This window comes from Acanthopagrus latus, chromosome 2 (assembly GCF_904848185.1).
Source record: "Acanthopagrus latus isolate v.2019 chromosome 2, fAcaLat1.1, whole genome shotgun sequence".
In the NCBI taxonomy this organism is placed as follows: domain Eukaryota; kingdom Metazoa; phylum Chordata; class Actinopteri; order Spariformes; family Sparidae; genus Acanthopagrus; species Acanthopagrus latus.
In genome coordinates, this window is record NC_051040.1 from 10,542,272 (window position 1) to 10,566,176 (window position 23,905).

The following is a 23,905-nucleotide window of genomic DNA, read 5'->3' on the forward strand; positions in this document are numbered from 1 at the left end:
GATTGATACATTTTAACTGTTTGGAGTTTTGGGTCATTTTGTACTTGAACAGGTCCCAACGCCTTAATTTCAATTATTGATATTCAGTGAAATAACTTCAGAAAAGGTTATATTTATTTCTTAATTTCTTGTCAATTAAAAAATATAGTCCCTCTTCACTGCTGCCAGCCAGACTGAACTGATCCATTATTGCAAGAGTCGTTTGGGTGAAAGTCCTGATCTTTTGTTAACTTAGTAGCTTGAACTTAACTGATGTCTTATGTCCCTCCAGATGTATACCACTCTGTTGTAACAATTCAAATTAAACACATACACTCAAACACTCACCTTGAATAAATGAACACATAAACTGCACAATAGTTTGTGGAAGCTGCTCTTTATTTGTAAAAGAAAGAAAAGACTTCAGTCATTGTCTGCTACACGTTCTAATTACATAAAGAAAATATCTGCGGAGACAAACGCAGAGAATATCCTGAATCAAACTTAGGTAGAGTCAAATTTGATTGAATTGCTTTCATATTTCATACATCTTTCACTTCTGAACTCAAAGAACAGTCAGTTATTTATATACACGGAGCACCGATCAACAGTGCTCCTCCGCTCCAACCCCCCCGGTCCTCTGGATCTTTTTTACAATTAATTTACACATCAAATCTGTGACCCTTTATCCCCCATTAGCGTAGCGACGACTAACCAGCAAAGCAGACACACTCCGTCCTCTTGACCTGCCCCCCCCAACCACCCACGATTTCTCGCTGAGGAACTGCAGTGTGGAAAGATGTGTGCAACATGAAGACAACTCTTTCACATTCAGAGTAAAGGCAGCCTTGAATACGGTCAGTGAGTCAATGGCATGCCAAGCTTAAAGCAAATGGAGCCCACCACCCAGTGCGACGCTTCAGATTCTCGTGGATGAAGTGTTTTTTTTTATTTGTTTTTTTTTTTTTTTTTTTATCTCTTTTTGTTCAACTAGACAGGAAACTGATCCATTGCAAAAAACCCTAGGCACAGAATCGACTATATACTGTTAACTGACTCGTACTCTAACCCCCCTGCACTTAAGTACAACAGAGATTGTGAAATCTTTCATCTAGTAGAAAATTTTCTTAACACAAAACTCGTAGAATATTTAGTGCTCTATCATTCCGCTTAATAGGTGTAATTTATATAATAGCTTTTTTTTTTTTTTTTTAAACTCTACCTCTCGATGATAGTCTGAGATCCATGTTTTTAATGCTGAAGCACTCCCACAGGTGTTCAATGTACTGTAGATTTTACATTTTTTTCTCCCCAGTCTTAAACCAATAATCATAAATAAATACAAACAACACACAAGGAATGTCTACTGTAAACACGGTAAAAAAGACAAAAACTAAACAGGTGTAAACGCCATTAGCATCACTACTTAGTGACAGTTAAATAACTGTAGGGGATGGGTGACTCATGATCGGATCAAGAAAGGGAAGGACCGCTCTCCTTTTCTTCCTCCTCCTTCCACCCCCTCCCCGCTGAACAACGAGCCGTTTTATATCCAACCACAGTAAGTCCAAATACATAACATCAAAGTTTCTCAGCACCCAGAACTATCTTTACAGATTACACTGTAAAACGGATAAGGAATCCTCTTTAAGGGGGGGTTTTTAGACAGCAGCATCACTCGACGTCTTGGACAAGTTACAGAATAATGGGGGTGAGCTATCGCCAAACGTCATTTGGACACTGTTACCATGGTTTCTGACAGTCGCTGCACCATTGTGTTCTTGACATGTCTGTATTTGGGGTGTGTGTGTTTGTGTGTGTGAGAATGTTTCTCTGAAGAGTTAGACTGCAACGAGGACAAAGCTTTGCTGCTAAGTGCTTCGTCTTCCGAGAGACACTTTTTCTTCAAATTACATGAACTGCATCTGCAAGAAAGGCAACAGACGATATTAGTGACAGGCAATATAAATAATGAATAAGTCAAATGACTGTTTGCTGAAACCTTTCCCCAGAACAGCACTGTCCAATTATCCCCTTAGCAACCTTAACTAGGCACGGCGGGCCTGTCAAGCTTTGCATTAATGTTGAAGTGGTGCTCAGGAAGGATTCATAAGAGTTATACTCAGCAGGCTGTTATTTTCAGTCTTTCAAAACAAAAAACTCAAGTCAAAGTACTTCATTAAGCAGTATGTTATGCAGTTAGCTTCTCCGGCTAGCTAGCTTACCCACAAAAGTAGCAACTTTCAAGGCCAAGGAGCACATCATTAACTGACTTCATTATACTTTAGTGGGTTAGAGGGATTAAAGGGGAGAAAGCTGCTTCACAGGTATATTAATTCTGTATTTCTGTAATTCTTGCCTTTCTTGTTTAAGGATGAGTCAGCTAATAACCTTAAATAGTCAGCCAGAGATGGCATTAATCAACTCATGTTAGCTTTATGTGATATCATACAGCCATCAGGCGCATATCTAAAATATTTTCTCGTCCAAGAAAGTTAATTTAAAAAAAACAAGCAACAGCAAGAGACAACATTTTAACCAACTCATGGAGCTGATGTTAGCTTAATTAGCTAGCTATAGCTAATAAATAGGCTGAGTTTCCATTTCAGTCGGTAAATTTGACAGAGGACTACTTCCATCTAAATCTAGTCTTAGTCTCAGTGTTTTAAAAATAACTGAATTTTGATGGAAAAAGAGCCATTGTTATCATTTTAAACTGCATAGGCTGTGTGTTGTTTGAGAATGGAAAGCTTGACAAACACAGCAGGAGTAACTTAGGCGCACAAAGCTTAGCTTATAGTCAGTCAGTTGAATTCAACAATGCATACAAGATTCAGAGAAAATAGGTTTGAGCAAAATGTGAGGATGGTGGAAGAACAAAGGGTCAGAATGAGTCTGGCAATGTTAAAGACGCCATAAATCCATCAAAACAAGCAAGAAATTCAAGCAACAGAAGTCGTGATACAACAGAATAACTTAGAATTATTAATGTTGCATCAGATCAGATGAATACATCAAGAATGCAATGATTAAAAAAAAAAATAAAAGGGTCTGAGCACTGGGCATGCGACGCATGCAGGTGCACCCGCAAGCAAAGAGCATGCTGTACCTAAAGAGATGCTCTACAAGAAATCCTTGAGAGAGAGGTGTGCAAACGGGTCCTGTCCAGGGGCTCGGAGAGGACTCTGGCTGGAAGGACTAGAGGCTGCGGAGGGCTATTTCAGGAAGAAATACAGGAAGTAGGAGGACCAGAGGAGAATTCAGATAGTCAGTACAGAGACTGAAGGAGGGATGAGATTAGTCTGGAGAAGCTGTGATGTATGACAGAAGGGTTAATAAAAAAGGATTCATCGGGGGAAAAACAGGGAGTCAAAACGAGGGAGATGATTCACAGTTTTTTTTTTGGCCCCTTTCAGCTCAGGAGAGTGAATGGGTCCATTGTTAAAACTGTCATCATCTTCAGCAGTATTCACACCGACAACAGAGCTTACACAGTGACTAATTACAGGACACGTCACGGCACAATGGATACACCTATTTACCCAACCTGATAACTGTGCAAATAGATACTGACTTCATTGTGCATCAGCGTGGAGGAGCAGTCGGACTGTGGAGCACCCACCTGAGCACTAGACACAGAGCCGAAAGGGTTGGGTGGCCTCATCACAGGCTGGGAGTACATCATGGTGGGTGGATTCATCATCCCCATAGAGCCCATTTGTGGAGGCTGAACAGAGATGACAGAAGGCACGTCAGTAACAGCGCATTTCAATGGCTTCATTTAGAAATTTAAAGCAACTGTGTGTAGAATTTATACATCAATGAGGGCTGAAACCGACAGTTATTTTTATTACACTAATCTACTGGTTCGTTTTATGTCAGAGCCCATGATAACATACTCAAATGCATATCAAGAGTATTTTAATGAACAAAGAAAAACAGTCACATGCGAGAGGCTGGAATAAGTTAAATTTGGCATTCTATGTCAAAAAATGACTCACAATTGCTGCAGGTTGCTGAAATTTCTATACAACCACTAGGGGGCACCACACAGAATAAAATGATTCTACAAATACTGGCTTTAAATCAACAAAATTAGGAAAAATGTGACAATTAGAAATTAAACTGTGGTCAGTTTGAGGGTTAATAAGATAAAATGTTCATCTCAGGACCAGTGCTAAATAACCTGTGTACCTTCCACTGTTGTGTGATGAAGTTGATTTTCATTTCCAAATAAAACAATGATTAATAAAGAAAACCGTGCGCTGTTCCAGAAAAACATTAACATTCATAAGCTGCTCAGTGTGCTATATATTAAAGCTATTGAGAATTCTCCACCCTTCATTTTATTTTGAAAACAGAACAAAAGCCAAAGAAAGGCTCACTTGACCCAGTTTAAATGCATTTAATTAATTCTCTAAATAATAAGCAGCAGGTGAAAAACAAGGGGATTCACCCAATGTGAACTATTTCAACAACATTCAGGATGTCATATGAGATGAGATGTTTTTTCACTTCAAAAGGACTGGACAGCAGCTAGAGACTGTTCTTACACGCGACAACATCTACTGTATATTTGCAGCTGTACTGACCATGCTGTATCCCATCATGCCTGTTGGTGTGGTGGCAGGGAAGGCCATGATTGACGGTGGCTGAAGAGACACAAACAGGCCAGTGAGCACCATAACAGTCCAACTTCCTCATTAAAAGTCAGTAAAATTAGACAGGAGGCAGAAATCACGAGCACCACAGTGAGAAGTGTGTGCGTGTGTGTGCGTGTCACCATTGAGACAGGGTTCCAGGTCGTGGACGGCGCCGCTTTGGGCTGCCAGTTGGTGCCGCCGGTCATCCTCTTCTCCCCCGGCTGGCTCCAGTGGATGTCACTGCAGATTAAGACACTTGATGTTAGCACCAGCTTGTAACTGCCCTGAGAGCACAAAGCTGCCGCTGTTCTTTCTCCACAGCAGAGTGGGGTGCGTTCAAGCCGCACAGCTCTCAGCCGTCACTTACTTCTTCATCGTGCCGTTCCCGATGCCGAGGTCTGAAAAAGAAAAGAGTTCATTGGGCAAGTGTAAGATTTGTGTCCACAAATATTTTGTCAGTTTGTGCCTTAATGAGCATGAGCTTTAATTAGTGCAGCTGAAAAGCAAAGCGTCACACTTACTGCCGACGAGGTTGGCCAGGGAGGAGTCAAGGTCATCTGACACCAGCTTCTCTGGCTGCAGACCCGATGCCTGGTTGGAGCCGGCGAGAGTCGGTTTCAGGATGCCACTAGCGATATCTGACAAGACATACAGAGAGAATGAACATGTATATAAACTCCCTGTAATTTCAACAACAATGGAAATAAGTACAGCAGAGTTTAATATGTTGGATTTATTAAACATATTAAAATATTGTCAACCGTTATGAACCAGATTAAACCCTAACAGTTTCTTTAATCATTATTTTTCAGGCTTTTATTAAATAGCTGCCTGTAAGGTGAGAGATGACAGGAAATTAAATGTCTCCAGCCATGTCTGAACATAGCTAGCTCCCCTAAAATCATATCAAGATCAGTCCTCAGTCTTCTGTTGTACAGGAGATGTTAACTTGCATACACTAATACAACACCACAAAATCATCAGTCTTATGATGATTTTTTGTTCAATTAAGACATGATAATGACATAAATCTGTTAAATCAAAAAGTTAGCCTTTTTCATGTATAGCCACGTGTCTTGACAGTTTCCACAGCGAAATGTTGTGTTTCTACATCTAACAAAATTTTGCTCCAAATGCAAGATGGAGGCAAGGAATATGCTTTTTTTGAAATGGAAAAGTAAGCGCATAGCATTTATTCCATTTTTGTTTGAGATTTTTCTGCGAATGTAACATAATGTAAGGTCCAGTGTGTCTCAGGGCTGATCAAAGACGAGCATCGTGACACTCTGCACTTCTGGGAAGCAGAAGTGGTAAAAATAGTACAGATAAGACATCAGTGTGTTCTTTAACTGGTGACTTGTTAGAGTGTTGCAGGTGCTTGAGCTGAACGTGACGTCAGGACGAGACACAGTGTGTGTCTAATATCACGATTTCCCTCTTAGTTGACAATGTGACTCATCTGGGTTCCTTTCCAAAAAAACTACGTAATTGGTTTAAAAATAAATGCTCCCTGCTGTATGGACACTGCCTTCCTCCTTTTCTTTAAAGCTTTGAAGTTTGACCTTTTTGTGCACGATTCCTGTTCTCGGCCAAGTAATTCACTTTCAGTGCCAAACATGGATGAGTATTTCAAGCAAGACTGGACTTTGATTCGCTATCTGCTCACTAGCACCTCTACCTTGCTCAAACACAGAAAATGTTCACTTTTATGTAAATGAAATCCTCACCATCAGAGTTGAGGCTGTTGCTGCCTGCGGCTTTGGCTCCAAAGACTGACTCAAAGTCTACTTGGAGTCCTCCTGCTGACTGCTGCGGAGGAGCCTGCGGCGTCGAGTATCCTTCATAAGGGATGAGAGAGAAGACAGCTGCAGTCAAAGCGATACATGAGGAGAAATTAATCTGAAAACTGACCACTGCTTGGACTTTTGGTTTCTGCACTGCTGCGTTAAGTGCAGTGTCCATTTATCAGTCACTAGAGAGAGCCTTCAGTACTCTACCTCTGAATAGACCTGCTATAGTAGAGGGCTCAGTGGGGAAAGGAGCCTGGTGTGGGAGGTGCTGGGCAATGGATACTGGACCACAGAAGGAGTCTGACACGCCACAGGAAGCAGGAAGACAAAGAAGAGAGAGAGAGAAAGAGAAAGAGGAAGAGCAAAAGGAAAAAGGCATTTCAAGGCCAGGCCAGAGAGACAGGTTGGAAAAGACAGCAATACAGACAGGAAGAAGACAGCCAACATGTCCAACAAGTTATCAAAATCTGGGTGTTTTACATATAAATTCATGGTGGAGAATAAAATTGTGCAGAACAGTATTATAACAACATGGAGGGAGCGATTTAAGGAATACTTTTGACTTTTTGGGCAAATATTTGATTTCTTGCAGAGAGGTAGATCAGAGGATTGATACAACTCTCATGCAGTGATGGAATGTAACCAAGTACAATTACTCAAGTACTGTACTTCAGTGCAATTTTGAGATATGTGTACTTTCATTGAGTATTTCCATTTCTGCTACTTTTTACTTCCATTCGACCACATTTTGGAGGCAAATATTCTACTTTTTATGCTGCTACATTTATCATAATACCATTAGTTATCATGGACAGCTCAATTAAACTTTTATCACCTTCACTTTCCAGAGGAAAAAACCTGATAATTTATATTTTGATAAGATCAAAATGTGATGTTTCTCACAGTCAAACTTTCAGGTGTTGCCAAAGAAAAACAATCTTTATATCTTAATCTTTTGTGATGAAAACATTAATTATTGCTCCAGTAAACAGGATGAACCTTAGATACAACTTATAACCCTTTGGCTCAGCTAGTAGCCAGAAAGGTAGCATTATGCTTGCAAGAATTCAAAGTCAGTTACATTACGTAGAGTCCGTAAACAGTAAATATAATAAGTTATTCGATATTTTGAGCCCTTTATGGCCTTCATTTTGAGCAGAAAGACAGAAGACACACAGCAAAGTGACACAAGTCAGATTTGAACCTGCTGCAGCGAAGACACAGCCCCTGTAAATGGGGCCAACGCTCCACCAACTGGGCTACTAGGGCGCCCCGTGTGTGATCATGTCAAAACAGGAGAGTGTTATCAATCTTTAGATTTATTTCTAGGCCTGAAAGCAAATAAATGTGATTCCCAAAATGTCAAACCTTTCCCTTTATATGAGTTTATGTCCACATTTCTACCATAAATATCAAAATAAGAGCCCTGGGGGAGGGGAGTGTTGCATAGGATCCTATGTTTGCTAGGGCTCAGGAAACATAGGCGGAGATGGTGAGCCATCGTAGTACCTGAGACGGAGTGTTCTATCCGCACTGTGCGTTTGTAATTGGTTGAAACGGATGAGTTTGTGTCAATAAAGGGATTGTAACGATCTGGAGAATTAAAAAATAGTGTTGGTAAAAGAAGAACAGGTTTCAACTTACAGCTCTACGGCATGTTTCTATTACAAAAACCAAACTTTCATTAAAAGAGAGGATGAGAGGTAACTGTGAAGCAGAATGGGTGTATGGGCTCTAAAGTGGGACATGGAGGGTCCTAGTTGATACATAGGAGGAGTTGAGAGGTGCTGTCACTACAAAATAACAGAATTTGAGTTTGGTATGAACTGCAATGAGGTGTATTGAACAGAAAGAGAGAAGCAGATAATTTAGACATTTGCACAATTCAACAGTCAAACTACAGTAAACATGCAAACTAGTCATGCCTCCAAGTGACTACAGAGAAATGAACAAGAGCGACGAGACTGAGGAGAAACAAAATGAGTCGTTACCACCAAACATTTCATGACCAGATGTCCTAGAGGGAAAGCTAACACCGTCTGAAGACACGACAGGTAAGTGAGTGGCATCGACAACGAGTTTTGAGAGGAAAGGGTTAAGGTTTGGCATGGAATCATCTCCAGCTTCAGCAGAGGTGAAAGGATCTATGCAGGCAGAGGACAGAGAAGACAGAGAAACAGAAAAGAGTGGAGAGGAAGAGGTGGGCATCAGAGTCAGACAACAACCAGAGAAGGAGAGCATGCAGAACAGGTCACCAAAGTCCAGAGAACAGATGTTGGTTAGAGGTGTTGGAGGAGGCGGAGACTCTTTACCTGCCCATGCTGTTGCCACTGGAAGCCCTGTGGAGCCTGGCTGCATGGAGGGCTGGAAAGTTGACTGCAGGTCGAAAAGGTCACTCTCCATCTTTACCGCACTGAAGACGAAAAAAAGACAGCAGGAGATGTTTTTATCCTGATACAGGTAAACCCAAAATAAAATGGTTGCTTAAGTGATTCTGGTCTCCTCTGAAAGCATGAGCCTTAAGTATAGTTAAATGGAGCTTGACAATACAGTCCCAGTTGAATGTTCCATTGAATAGCTATGAAATGGGGGATATACTGTAGATCTGAGTAGTACCCATTAGAGCAGCTGGGTGTGGAGAAGAGGTCAATGGCTGGTGCTGTGCTGATAGTGCCCCCGGTGGTGGAGATTGGCGATGTATCAGTGGTAGAGAAGGAGGGCCTCTTTGACAGCTCTTTGAGCCGCTGCTCCTGGGTGAAGGGGGAAGTTAAATTCAAACAAACAGCCACCAGAGATGCTGTGAACATGTTTTATCAATGGGTTATTTTATGAAACAAAAACAAACCTTCAGAGCTTTGAGTCGAGCCTGTTCCTCTTCGAGAGCAGCCTGCTTCTCCCGCTCGTCCACTTTAGTGAAGGACATCCCCGTGCTGGCCAGAGATGACACTGCATTTGACAGAGTGCTGGCCCTGCAGGGGAGACACAAAATCACAAGAGAATGATTCATTTCATATCCATTTTATTCTCAAGTTGTTTTACTGTTTATAAACATTGGTATTATGTGTAATATCAGATGAGGCTATAGTAAACCACACAGCACTTCGTATTAAACAACAAAAAAAACCACACAAAAATACATCCAAATTTTATATATATATATATATATATATATATATATATATATATATATATATATATATATATATATATATATATATATATATATATATATATATATATATATATTCCATAGAACTGTAGGCTAAGAGCACAGACAAAAGAGCATACTGCTGTAGCTCCTTGACATTTTTAAAAAACTTGAACAAATTAAGAGTACAGCATTAAAAACTACTGGTAGGGATGTACATATCCAAAAACTCACAGTACAATACAATCACAATACACAGTCCATGTTACAATATTAATCACCATATTAAAAAAAATGACTCAAACAATGTCCTTGAATAATAAATGTGATGTGTACAGCATCCATTATTATTATGTGAAGAAAGTAGCTATTGGACCATGTACAATTACAAAGCAGCCATCCCTCCCTCCATACGGTTGTACCCGCGCACCAAGAGGGGTGTGGCACAAGAGGACAGCTGAGAACAGGCACTCGACCGCGGGTCCCACCATCTCCCTCACTCTTGCTCTCAAGCAGACAACCAGGGCCACGCAAATCTCTGTCAGTGTGACTAACACGTTATTATTTACTAACTGTGTGTTCAGTGTGTGACGGGTGGTGGTAATGGCATTGTGTTTGGGAAACACACTACCCGGATATCGGACTGACGTCACTGATCAATGTATTCCACTATTCTAAATGATCCATTATCATTATGGGGTACTGCACCTTATGATGATATCAGATCAGATTGGTCCCAACTCTAATTTGTGCTGTCTCATTATCAGCTTGTCAGCCATCTGCACAGTCTGTTGAATTGCACCATTCAATGAAAAAAATGAGGGGAAATCAGAAATTTTGATGGGTGGGCTAACGTACCTGCTGGCTGCAGTGGAGTCTTTGACCTTCTTGCCTTCTAAAGAGGCCAAGTGCTGCTCCAGAGCTTCGAGAAGGCTACTGGGAGCCTGTTGTGACAGAGAAAGCACAATCAGCAAGTTCCTGAGAAGCAGAAAATGTGGTTTGTATGGACATCAAGACCATAAAGGACAGTGGTGGGCAACCAAGATAGATGGAGCAGAAAACACCATGATATGGACCACACCATTTAAGCCAAGGTGTAGACAGCCAATTGATGTCTTTTGATCAGGAGGTTAAAGAGAAAACTATCACACGTATTGGTTACCCACCACTGACCAATGACTGCATTCCAGCCAAAAAGCTACTTTGGATGAGAGTAACATCTGTGTGGGATGACGTACTGCACCACGACACCTTCAACAACTTGCTGGACGTTGTTGAACTGGCCGTGTCTAAGCACAACGGGGCAGCCATTTTACAGTCGATGAGCTACACTGGTTCACACCTCAATAACCAAAGTGACCAAAGTGAAGATAATTTACCACAGCGAGCGTTTTTTCCTTCAACTGTTTTTCACCACGATGTAGGAGACATAGTCAGAGCAGAGGCATGCAAAAAGACAACACTGAAGCAAGTCACGGACATAGAAGAAGAGTGAAATGATAGTACTTACACAAACTGTGAACTGAAGTGGAAAGATAAGGGGAAAATACAGAATATAAAGGTGGTGACAGTCAGAGGGGAATGCATGTTAGCTGCAGTTCTCCGGGGGGTTAAATATTTATGTAAAACTAGTCCCCACAGCACAAGAGTATGTGCAGTTTTTAAATCAGGAAATATCTAACTGTCACTGTTTACTGAGTGGGATGCAGTTACAGTGCTTCCTTTACAACACCTTTATTTACTGTAGAAATAAGGAGAAGAAGTAGGAAAAGGTGAAGAAGAAGAAGAAGAAGAAGAGGAGGAAGAAGAAAGACAGGAAACAGGAGAAGAAGACAACCTCATCCGGCAAACATGCGCTTGAGAAGGAAATCATGCGAAGTGTTTTATTTCTATGAATATTTGTGTGGGTTGGACTGTACTGTAGACAGAGCTGATGAAAAAAGAGCAGTTACAGCTGGAAATAAGAGGTTGAAAGAAAAGAAAGACTTCTGTGCTTTCAGATTGCCTTGAAGGCCGGTGCTTACCTGTGAAAGGTCTGGAATGTCTCCTCGATCAATGCCCACCTGCTGTTAAAACCAGAGAGAATACCAGGTTACAATCCAGTCTTTGCAGCATCACTGAAAAATGGAATTCACGACTGAGCGGTGAGACAAATATTGATCTGAGAACATACAAATAGAGATATTTTCATCAATTCCTGCAGGCACTCTAACCAAATTCTCTTTCCATTTTGACATACGAGAGTCAAAACTTCTCAGCTCCTCATGGTGGTGCAGATCAAATTAATGAAGGTTAGGGATGCAGATTCTAAGCCATTTCTTTAATTGATGTTTTTCAATTAGGAAACTGTTTAAACCTCTGACCTTGTCAGACACAAAATCAGAGAAGATCACGTTAATTTAATGATAAACTGAGAGGACACAAAATCCTCTGTTGATATCAAACAACCTATTCAACAAAATCCAACACTTACTGAGGCTATTAAATGACATTTTATCCAACCAGTATTTTGTCATTCTTTTTGATAGATTTGTACCCATCTCTGATCATCAATTTATACATTTTTAATCTTTAAATTCTTGAATCTCGTGATTCACTGATAAATCATTAGCATCTGTTCTGCTTTCTGGCAGTCCGGCTATTTGCAAGTTTTTGACTATTGTACACTAGAATACTAGTACACGTGGACTAGTTGTGGTCAGTGTGTACGTTAAAGAGACATTAAGCTGAGACTCTTAGTAACGACATGGCAACAGAGATAATTTCTTGCCACTGTTCAGTCTGAAACTAAATAAATACCACACATATCAACACAGAACTGACATATTTAGCTATTGTGCCTGTCGTTTTCTTGGTGACGCCCTCAGTGTGCCTTCATGTTGATTTGATCACATTCTCAATGTCTCGTTGACCAATCACAATTCTTGGTCTGAACTACTTCTGGGGATACATTTTTCTTCTTTAGTGCAGACACACAACACTACAGTAATTATGAGAGCAGGTGTATCTGGGAGAAGACAAGTGTAACATACCTCTGCTACTTTGAGGAACTCTGATATCCGAGTCATTCTGGTGAGAAACTTCTTGTAAATATCCAAGCCTTCTTTACACTGAGTCTTCTTCATGTCAAAGTATTTCTCTGTTTGGCAAAACAAAAAAAAACAAACAAACATAGGAATGATCAACCACACAGTGAACCAAAGACAAAGAGAAAGCTCGAAGTGGAAGCTGTCTTACCAAGCAGGTTGATAATGCCTTCATTATAAGCAGCAAAGAGCCTGATGGAGTCTTTGAAGAGGAGCATGAAGGCTGCATTGATGACTCCATTAGTCAACTCATTGGCATTGACCTGGAGAAAAGCAACAAGCCAGCACATTTATCTTACAGCTTCTTCACAGTTGACGTAGAAAAACAACGCCTGCGTATGTGAACTAAGATAATGCAGCTCCACTTTGTTTGCAGTGGCCTCGGCAGCAATCTGCACAATCCAGACGAGCTTTTTACTCCGCGAGCTGCAGAGCTGCGGGAGGCTTCACCTCAAACTCACATTGAAATCGAGGAGGGCGTCCATCTGGTTCTGAATAATGGGGATCGTCTTGAGCAGCTTCTCTGTATTCATGGTCCTCATTACACCATCCACTCTGTGCGGACACATGCAGAGTCAGAGCAGGGGAGGGCAGCGAGGAGAGAGGGGAGAGATAGATGAGCAAAGCAGTAAAGTTCCTAAAACATAATAACAGACTCACCCTTCTTTTACACAGATTGAGGGGCTTCAGCAAACTATTATTTTCATTAGCGATCAAACTGACAAACTTCTAGATTAATCTTTTAGTTTGTGGCTATAATTCAAAGTGATGTTTTCAGATGTAAACTTATAAATCAAACCAAACAAAGATATTCGGTTGTGTTTATTTATTATGTTTAAAAGACAAGTCAACGAAGAGCTTTCTTATCTGATTAAAATTTCTACCCCAAAACTACAAAGTGCTTCTTTAGACTTCAATAGACTCATTGTTGTGGCTCTATTTTGAAAAGTCCAACAATGTCCACTTTGCTTTAAAAAATACATAACTGTCAACACTTAATGACAGGAGTTATAAACATTCATCATAACTTCTTCATGTTCATCACAGGTGTCATGTTAGTTGTGTCCAAACATATTCATTGAAGGAAAATGAAGATATTTCTAGTTATCAATTTCTAATCCACTCTGTTGATTATTTCAGCATAAATTGTGATTGGTATAATTATGAATTTCCAGCACGTGTCCAACAAAACTATTAGCTAAAAAATTGTATGTAAATACTCAAAGATACTTTATCAAGAATGGATCAGACTGTTTGTTGCAGACCTGAACATAAGACAGAAAGTTGTTTACAGTTCCAGTGTTTTCATTTTCTTACCCGCGTTTCACTTTTGTGAAGTCAAAGGCCACCTGTCTGTATGAAACAGCTTTCTCATTCAGGTATCGACTATACCTCCTGATAAATGTGGACATGTCATAACCTGGAACAAAGAAAAGCGATAGATAGCTTAAAAAAAAACAATTTCTTATTTGAATATTCCTTAAATTCAGACTTAAAAAATGAACCTGAATAATTATAATCAATTCGCTACCTTGTAAACCACTTTTGTCCAAAAAATTACTGAGGTTGAATAGTGTATTCCTTGAAGCCAGGTACTGGACGAAACGCTGCAAGAGGAGGAAGACGGTTAAACACAACATCACCACACTATCAACTATTGACACATTAATGCTGTAATAATTTGTAGTGAGGTTAGAAATCTTGTTTTGGCGTCTCACCTCATTGCCGTAGACCATGAGGTGGTGTGTGGTGATGAGTGATTTAAACACGACCACCCAGCTGGTGTTGGTGGTCCTCTCAAACAACGAGTCAGCCAGCTGGGGAATGTTGACGTTCATCTCGTTGGTGCAGTGGATCAAATCTGAAACAGAAAGACAAAATAAATAGTAAGATCCCAAGGTCCAGCTGATCATTGTTCAGCAGCACATCAGTAATAATAGATACAAATATCAAAACAAGTTGATCAACATTAAATATGTGGAACTTTTCTTCTCCAACATACCAGGTTTTATTTCTCAAACACTTTACAAACACACATGCAGGGATGCTGCTAGAGCAATGAGAGATAACAAAATAATCTTTTTGGGATAATAATAGAAATAATTAGTCAATTCAATAATTATGTACAGTTTGTTTCCAGCCTCCCTTAAATCAGCATTTACAGGATTTCATTGCCCTCTATTATAAATAGACCCATTATCAGTCTGGCCAGTATTCAACATTTTTCTGATTATAAAGAATGATGTTTATTGCTGTCAGAGTGCAGATAAAAGTGTATTTATAAATACTCTAGTTTGGCTCTGATGCTAAATAATAGTAATAGAGTAATAATCTAAATAATCTAGATATGTAAAACACTAATAATTCAATCAACCCTGAAAGTACACAATGTAAACTGAATATCTTCTTGTTTGTGAACTTGATTGGACAAAACAAACTACTTGAAGATATCAACTTGGGCTCCGAGATATTATGATTATGATGTTTTTACACACACAAAATTATCAAATGAATAAATAAAACAATCAGCTGATTAATCTAAAATGAAAATATGCTTATCAGCAGCCCTAAATACAGATATCATCCAGCTACTGGTCACAACGTTGTGTTAAACTGTAGCCTTTTTTTGTTCTTCAAGGTGAGACTGAAGTTAGATTCTCTGACATTAACTCACCCACATAGTTTAGATCAAATATTGTATATGAAACAAAATCTCATTACGTAAGGATACGGAGTTGCTGAGTCATGGTTACTTTGATATTAAATAACACAACATTGTTTGTGTGGTGCCCTGAGGTCTGACCTTAAGGTTTCAGTGTCAGTGTGACTGTTCTGGTTTCTGAAGATAGAGGCCGATTTATCTAATGTGCAACTGTATTCAGAAAGCAGTTTTTATCTGTGAAAGACACATTCACAAGCTTCATCTTGAGCCGGTGAACAGTCTGATCCAAAAACAAGTCTCTGATGTGACTCATGCTCATGCCCTCCACAACAGCCTACATGTAAGCAGTTCACTTTAATTTGGTAACCTGTGAGCAGCTCAAGTGGATATCATTCAAAGAGCAGTTTGGTTGAGACAAAACTGAAAATGTTGAATGGAAAATGGTTAAAATATGTCAAAAATGGTTCTCCAAATTCAAAACACCAACTGGAAACCTTCAGCACTGTTATTGTAATAGTCCAAGGCAAAATATTCAGTTTAAATTAGGGCTGCAACATTTAGTTCAGATGCTGACCTTTATTGGACCTATTTTGATGGTCACTTGCCTATTTAATTCATTTTAATGAAGTGCAAATGCCAAACATCTGCTGCTTACAGCCTCTTAAATATGAGGAATTGCTGCTCCCATCTATTTCATACCATTTTAAAACAACCTATCTTCACATTTTCTCTGATCCTACTAACAACTCAAATGGTTCTATGACATTTAAAATCCCAAAGGTTCCACAAAGGAGGAAATCATGTTGAAGTTTGGGGGAGCAAAAAAACGAAACACTCAACGATGCTCGAGCGGTTAAAAAAACATTTCATCTTTCCATTTTTTGGTCAATAATCCTGTCAGAGCAGCCTTAAATCTGAAATTAAATTTAGTCTAAATAAATATAAAAGTAAGTTGTTAAAAACTCATCATGTGAAATAAGTATGCATGGTTCTAGCCTAAAGTTTCACGCTGGTTGCACTGGTGCAGTCAGTGTAACTTTCTTCTTAAGGTGCACCAGCACAAACTTAAATTTAGTTTTTTAATTTAAATTTAAATCAAAAGGTCAAAAACCTTTTTTTTTCATTTAATCAGACCTCCTGAGTTTCATGCAACAAATGAAAATGTGTTATTTCCCTTGACAGATTTTGGGGCACATTTGCAGGCAAAACAGTTGCACCCTGGAGCCTCGGTATGTATTAAAAGTAAAATATTAAACTCTTCCTGTCATTATACTTCACCCCTATTTACAAAACTATGACAGCAGACTTGACCTCATTTCTATTCAAAATACTCAACAAAATACTTGACTATGGGGTAACATTTTGTTGAATGAGGGTGTTTTCTACATAACATCTGCATGATAAAACAGCAAATCAGCCTCCTGTAATGTCAAAGCAATCAGAGATCACTGCAGCAGCAGCTGAAACTGATATTGATACTGTAATTGTTCCACAGAACATCCTTAAACAGACTGATGTGAAGTGCAGGGCATTAAAATGGTAACCATACATGTCCCACTTCCTCTGCCCATATGTTCATCCGTGTGCTGGTTGAATGATGTTAGTCAAAGCAGTGCTAACGACCCTGCCATTCACAGCACTGATCAGACTGACGGGGTAATTGGGCCTTCCTTTCTGTCCTATATTTGACTTTTCAAAAGGCGGGGGAATTTAAGTAGGACAGGATAACCTTCCAGAGAAGCAGCAGCAGCAGCAGTTAGCATGGGTGGCTGAACTGCCCAGAGAAGAAGAGGATGACTGAGGAGGAGGAGGAGGAGTATGGGGGAGGAGAATACATTGACAGCACTGACATGTTACAATCAGCCTGCTAAATATTCACAGTGGCTGACATTAATGATGTCAAATTAATTCATGGGTCACAAATGTGTTCATGCAAGAGTCATGAAGGTTGATGATGGGGCTACATGGTGCTAAAATAAGATTGGGTCTTATGGTGGGAGTCAATATAAGTCACAACTAATCAATTCAGGTCATCATTATATATTAATATACATATTTTCTGTAAAGCCTTTGAAATTAACTGTTTTTAAGATGTAAATGAGCTGGCAATGATTAATTAAGATAGAACTTTGTGAAATAAAAAACTACAGCTGATCATAAATACTAAAACTTTCATTCTGTGTTGATTATGGTCGCCCCTGTGGACAACAGCAGCAGTGTTTCTACTGCTTCTTGTTTTTAAAAAACCTGGATCTGGCTAGCAGGTGCATTAGTTTTGGAATCAGGTGAAAGAAAGAAGCAACACAGCTGTGTGCAGGATATATGACGACGAGGGCATGTATCTATTTGTGGATATGTAAGAACTGTAATATGACCATGGTGTAACAAATGGGGGTACAACGATTATCTGGCCCATATTCAGCATTTTTCAGATTATCTGTATCAGTGGTTTTTCTGTGAGATTGCTGGTAAAATAAAGTGATTAAAAAATGTGCTGCTTTGGCTCTGATGCAGTATCCTCTAATACACCGCTCCACCCACAACAATCCCTGGATGGTAACACGTCACAGTTAATAGCCTATAAAACACAGAATAATCTGAAACTGCAAAGTTAAATGTATGAAATAAATGTATTACAGTGGAAATATAAACACCTGAAAAGTGTGCTTAAGAACAGCACTTAAGTGAATAATAGTAAATTGAAAGACATACTGCTCAACCCCTAGTAAAAGAGTAAACTTTTAGTACTGTTCATACACTTATGTTATATTAAAGCCTACAATTTACAGATTTGGTTACTTTGTAATAAAGTTTTGATGAGAATTTTGATGGTGGAGGTAGGAAGACTGCAAGCTAGTAAACATGGATGTAAACAATGCAGTATTAACATTACTCAGATTTGCAAGTGTTAAATTAGGCAAGGAAATTCAAATTTGTGAACACAAATTTGTTGGGAGCTCGAGGATGCAGAATTCATTTATTGAGAAACACTGAATGTAAACTTACATTTGTTTGTTCACAAGAAATCTCCGCAGGGCAGTTTTACTTTATCAGATTAATGTATTTCAATCAACATTTTGCCAATTTTAGAGCATCTGTCAATCATCTAATCTGTTTTTCAAGTGACTTTGTTGCATTTCTTTGTCTTATGTAACAGTAAACCCACAACAAGCATTTTAAGGACAACAGCTGCTGACATTAGTGGACATCTCTGTCAATTTATAAAACCAAATGATTAATCAATTGTCAGAGAATCTGGTCATGTACTCAGCAGCATTAGTGGCCAACCGACATTTGACCTAAGGTGAACACATGACAACAGCGCCCAGCTCTTACCATGCATGAGGCTTTGTAACAAACTTTAATACTTTCTTGGCACAGGACTGAAATATGTCTGATGCAGTGAGTAGTAAGTACAGCCCGATAGATACAGGTTTTTGAGACCAGTACTGTTGTTTGACACGTGTATAAAATGGTTAAAATTCATTTTCCTGATTAACATCAGAGAAGTTTGGCCTCTTTTGATTAACAAAAAAAGCATTTAGCCATGTCCAGCCATAACTGTCTTAATGTAACTTAATTTAACTTAAACTAAATTTCCAACACTTTAAACTAAGAAAAGGTTGAACATAAAATGGGTTACATTGGCGATAAATAACATGTCGAGTTTGCCCTACCATTGTAAGGCTTCTGTGCAGCACCTAAACTTTTCTGGGTACCACATAAGCTGAATGAATGTAAAATCAATGTGGAAAGCATCAAAACGATCTAAAGGACTTAATCCCAGATCTAATGGTGTAGTTAGTCCTCAATGGATTTATTTAGCAAGTTATGTTATTAAGCCTCTTGGTTTTTGTTGATTTATTATGTGCTCTGGCTTTACGAACTCTTTGTGTACCTATACATCAATAAATGGATATTTATTTGTGAAAAATTGAAACATGTCTTGTCGATGGGCTCCAACATATTTTGGTCAAGTACATGCATCCAAGTCTTCCACAAAGCTAGGGATAGCATCACTATAAGATGGATATTAAAGAATAATAAACATTGCTAGTTCTCTTCTGTCAGAAAACATTAATATGACTTAAAGAATCAATTTAAAATGATTAAACAAAGTTGCTGCCATGCCTCATCTGTACTCCTTTACTGTCTCAACACCAAGTGCGATGACACAGTGTTATTCAGTACAAATACTACATTTGAGACACGTCATTCACGATGAGCCAACAGAGCGTCACTCTGCCAACTTTCACTCATCTCACCTCAGGGGAGTCAGCTGAGCCGCACAACAGGTGTGGAACCTGTGACTGAAACACCAGGCCAAAATATTCACAAAATAAGACACCACTTGTTTTGCTCCGTTTCACTCTACAGACTGTTACCATAAGTCTTGAGACTAAAGATACAGCACACACCTTTCTCCTGGACTGTTACTGAACTCTCACGATGATGCAGAGGCTTCATAAAAAGATAAAACCACTTTCATTACTGCCATCTTGCATTTGCAAGTGGAGATCGATGTGCTGAAAATCAACCACTGCTGTATCTCTGAGTACAGACAGGCAGTGACTCCTCAGTGAGTGCATCAGACTAATGATCACACAAGATTTAAGCTCTTATGCTTACATCAGGGCACGTATAGAGGAGTCGGATATCCTGAGTGAAAGGAAGGGAACTCCTCCTTTGATAGACCTCAGCCACAAACTGTGAGTTGTATACTTAAAGGATAAGTTCACCCGAAAATGAAAATTGTCCACAAAACATTTCTGGATCTTCTGAATAACTGAAGTAGAGGGAGACTTGTTCTAAAATGTAAAAAAAAAACAACACAAAATGGCTCCATACAGCTCTTACAGCATATTCCAAGTCTCCAGAAGCCCTGAGATCTAAAATGTATTGAAAAAAGATGTGATTTATGTCTCTGACATGCAATCAACTGGGTGTAAGCAAACAGTTTTACTTTAGCAGCTACAGTCAAGATTCTGGCCTCCAAAAGGGCCGAAATATCGTTTTTATCAAATCAATTTTGGATCTCATGGCGTCCGCAGACTTCGATTTCACCAGATCTTTAGGTTTTAAAACCACTCCCCATCTAGATCAGGTGTTCAGGAGAACGCAGCAATGCTGTTTTGCAGTGAAGCACTGAGACCCAAAATACATTTGAAAAGTTGTGTTATTTAATCCTTTTCTTTAACCTGAAACCATCACTGTAGCTACTATGCTAAAAGCATTAGCGCATGACCTATCTGAAGTGGCGGCAGGAGCTCGACCACATTTCAAGGATGTAAATAACATCTTTTCAAATGAATGTGGGATCTCATCCCTTCCAGAGACTTACATCACACCAAACAAACTGTCAGGAGCCACTTTGTGGAATTTTTTTGGGTCATTTGTTTTTTTTAAAACAAGTCCCCATCTGCATCGGTTGTTTAGGGAGAAAGCTGTGATGCCCTTTTGCTGTGAAAACATTTCAACAAGAATGGGGTTTCAATTATTAACAAAAACAACTGAAACGAAGACAAAATGGCTCCATACAGCTCATCCAGTTTAATATTCAACTTATAGACCTTATTTACACCCTTTTTAAAGTTGAAATGCTGCTCTTTACTGTAGCAACTACACTAAAAGCATTAGCACACAATATATTTAAAGTGGATAAAAGAGCTCAATCACACATTAAGGGTCTGAATTACGCATCTTCTTATTAATTTGGACAGTAATTCAACTTTTTTTGGGGGGGGGGGGGCTCTTCCTTTAAATCAGTGTCAGGCCTCAAACAGCAGGTGTCATGTAGCTGAAACAGACACCTGTCCTGCTGCAGGTGCATCAAGATGGGAGCTGGACTTTGAGCATTCCTGTAAATGTTAAACCAGGGCCTGTGTGTGTGTGCAGGAGGCCCTTTAAACCTACACTCACGTCTTTCTTTACAAGGTTTTCCTCTTAGTTTCCTGTTAAACATCCATTTACCCTCATGTGTTAGCAGGCCAGCTAAACATCTAACCAATAAATGAATGAGTGATCGTGAGAAAAGACGAGAGCTAGCTAGCTAGCTAGCAAAAAAAGAAAGCCAGACAGCCAGACAAGCTAGTTTCAGATGCCATTAAAAAACGACAATAATAGCGTTTTCTACAAACTATCACGGCTTTTCTACGTGTTTAAAAGTGTATCAACTGTGTGTAGGAGTGTGTCAACCAGGCCTGTCCACGACGTAACAACAAATATAATCTCCCATGAACATGAACAAGCAGTGACTAGCATTTTAAGCTAGCACGTCCTGAGGCTTTGAGGCCTAGGTGGCTCCTCCATCGCCATAACTGTTCCTCTGCGGTGATTTAACCCCGAAATACTCGTTTGGAATAACAGGCAAGTTTTAAATAAAGATACTCACAATCCAAGTGTTTCTTTTTCGGGCCCATGACTTCGTGAGTGGTGGCCTTGCATACTGTTTTCGACACGGCGGATCCCGTTACACTGTGCTGGGCTGCAGTTATCCGGTCCGTAATGCTCTGCCCCGACATCTTCGCTCATTCAACGTGACAACAACACACACAAAAAAAACCCCACACTCACACACACTCACACACTCACAAAACTGGACGCTGGGTGAAGTCGAGCCTCGTCTGGGGTTTGTCTTTGTCTCAAAAAAAAGAAAAGAAAAAAGAAAAAGAAAACCTCCACCTACGTCCGCAACCTTTTGCCGGACCCCCCTCCCTCCTAACTCTTTATCTCCCCACCTTTCCCTTCCTTCCTCGGTGGGAATGAACCGAGCGGCTAGGCTATGGCAGACTGAGACCAGAGGAGGGCGGAATAAAGAGGAGCTCAGTCCGACAACAACAACAGTCACGGATAAATGTGGAGAATGTTTCTTCTGTGTCGGTTCGGGCTCGTTCAGATGATCTCCGGGGCGCCGTGGTAGCGGGATCCGCTCGCTGACTCATCCGACCCGGGTCTCTGCCTCGCTCTCATCCCGATGTGGCACACCGGTTCCCTGCCTGCCTCCGCCGCTCCGCCAGTCGTCTCCGCTCCTCCTCCTCCAACCGCCTCTTCTTCCTCCTCCTCCTCCTCCTGCCGCTGCCGCCGCTGCTCGGCTTTAAAGCGCAATGAAAGGAAAAAAGAGTGCACGGAGCGAGCGAGTGGGGAGAGGGTGAAATGGCGGGCCTGCACAGCTTCTCAGCGCTCCCAGCACCGCCCTGCAGACCCTGGATCAGATCTGACACCGCAGGCACGCTGTGGTGCAGGTGGACATGAGCTGACCGCAGTCCAGCTGGAGGAGGAGAGGAGAGGAGAGGAGAGGATGAAGCCTGTATTGACTGAGGAGTGGACCTGCAACAGGCCTGACAGTGGAGGAATGAAACACAGGACTCTATAATGCTCAGTGAAAGTGATCTTATTGTACTTTATTGCACGTGGGATCAATGTAATAAGACTGCAATAAAGACTTGGTGATGTTGTTTCTTTTTCAGAATGTTTCCAGCCCAAAAAAGACATTTTGTGGCAATCAGAATTAGCATTTTAATGATTTTTAATCAAAGACATAAACCAGAAGTGTGGCATGTTTATTCTCTAATGTCCTAGGCCTATGCATTGTGCACAATGGGTCCACAGACTTTACAACCCAGCTGGTTATTTAATCCAATATTTAGCTTTTTTTTTCTGATAAATGACTTGATGATGAAATAAAATTATTTTTAAAAATCGCTCTGCTCTGGCTCTGATGCAGAAGTGTCGAGTAGCTAAGGAGTTAAAAAGTTTAATACTTGCCTCCACAAAGTAGTGAGAAAATGAAATAAAAGCAACAAAAGTGTGACAAGATGTCCTGTCCTCCTCCCCTCTTAGACCTCTTTGTATTGTCTGAATAATCTCTTTCCATTTGATATTTTTGGCATTTTGTTTCTTGTGTCTGGTCTCCATGTGCGGAGCTTTGTTACGAAATGTTCTGCACAGTTAACATCACTACTGCTTCCTTTACACTCGATCAGCTGCTTCATACAAGAGTTTCAACACATAACATTGTTATGATTTAATGAGTTGTGTTTGTAGTTAGCAACTACATTACATTTGACTCACCGTTACTGTAACTTTATATACTGTTGGGGGAGTTTAATCTATAATACTACATCCTAATTTATTATCTGGTGATGTTCTTCTTAATTTGAATCTGCAGAGCGATTAAATCTGTAAGTTATAAATAGTGGAGTGATAAGAATGACATTTGCCTCCAACATGTAATAGTAGAAGTAGCGTTAATGCAATTACTCAAGTAAAGTACAAGTACCTCGGAGTTGTACTCAAAGTACATGATAAAATAGTTACTCCCCTGTGCAGAGGAGTTGATCAGCAGACAGGAGGAGGCCTGCAGTGTGACACAGTGAACACACGGGGGCAGCACAGCGCCATCAAACATAAAGTCCACCATGTTTCTCACTTACAGATTCTTTACTATGTTAATGAAACTCTGACAGTTTACTGTAAATAATCCAGTCCTACATTACACACATTAAGATATTACACAAAATCATCAGGCTCTTTCTATGATTTGTCACAATAAAATAAACTGTAGGCTTTACTTTTCTGATTAAAAGATTACATTAAAT

The 23,905-nt window shown here is 39.9% G+C and overlaps 1 protein-coding gene across 10 annotated transcripts; it reads right to left on the reverse strand.

Moving 5' to 3' along the window:
- Window positions 1-357: 357 nt before the first annotated feature.
- On the reverse strand, window positions 358-22,442 carry picalmb (phosphatidylinositol binding clathrin assembly protein b). 10 transcript variants are annotated; one of them, XM_037125487.1, is made up of 23 exons: window positions 21,700-22,442; window positions 14,365-14,507; window positions 14,178-14,253; window positions 13,964-14,066; window positions 13,108-13,201; window positions 12,798-12,909; window positions 12,593-12,699; window positions 11,585-11,626; window positions 10,419-10,504; window positions 9,258-9,381; window positions 9,029-9,156; window positions 8,725-8,825; window positions 8,404-8,556; window positions 7,922-8,005; window positions 6,620-6,712; window positions 6,350-6,460; window positions 5,144-5,260; window positions 4,990-5,020; window positions 4,763-4,862; window positions 4,572-4,631; window positions 3,554-3,706; window positions 3,089-3,194; window positions 358-1,904 (listed from the first exon to the last, which is right to left on the reverse strand). In XM_037125487.1, exons 1-22 carry the CDS (start codon window positions 21,827-21,829, stop codon window positions 3,102-3,104), a joined length of 2,241 nt encoding a protein of 746 aa, XP_036981382.1. In that variant the 5' UTR covers window positions 21,830-22,442; the 3' UTR covers window positions 358-1,904; window positions 3,089-3,101. The 10 variants fall into 10 exon arrangements, with proteins under 10 accessions (XP_036981382.1, XP_036981374.1, XP_036981391.1 ...); XM_037125479.1 differs by having other exon boundaries at window positions 9,029-9,162; window positions 21,700-22,432; XM_037125496.1 differs by having other exon boundaries at window positions 3,602-3,706; window positions 9,029-9,162; window positions 21,700-22,419.
- Window positions 22,443-23,905: the final 1,463 nt, after the last annotated feature.

Coding starts and splice junctions, on each gene's coding strand:
- picalmb (XM_037125479.1), bottom strand. CDS start 21,829: ATGTCGGGGCAGAGCATTACGGACCGGATAACTGCAGCCCAGCACAGT. Junction 10,505..11,584: donor ACATTCCAGACCTTTCACAG/GTAAGCACCGGC, acceptor CTGTCACAACAG/GCTCCCAGTAGCCTTCTCGA. Junction 3,707..4,571: donor GCATGATGGGATACAGCATG/GTCAGTACAGCT, acceptor ATCTCTGTTCAG/CCTCCACAAATGGGCTCTAT.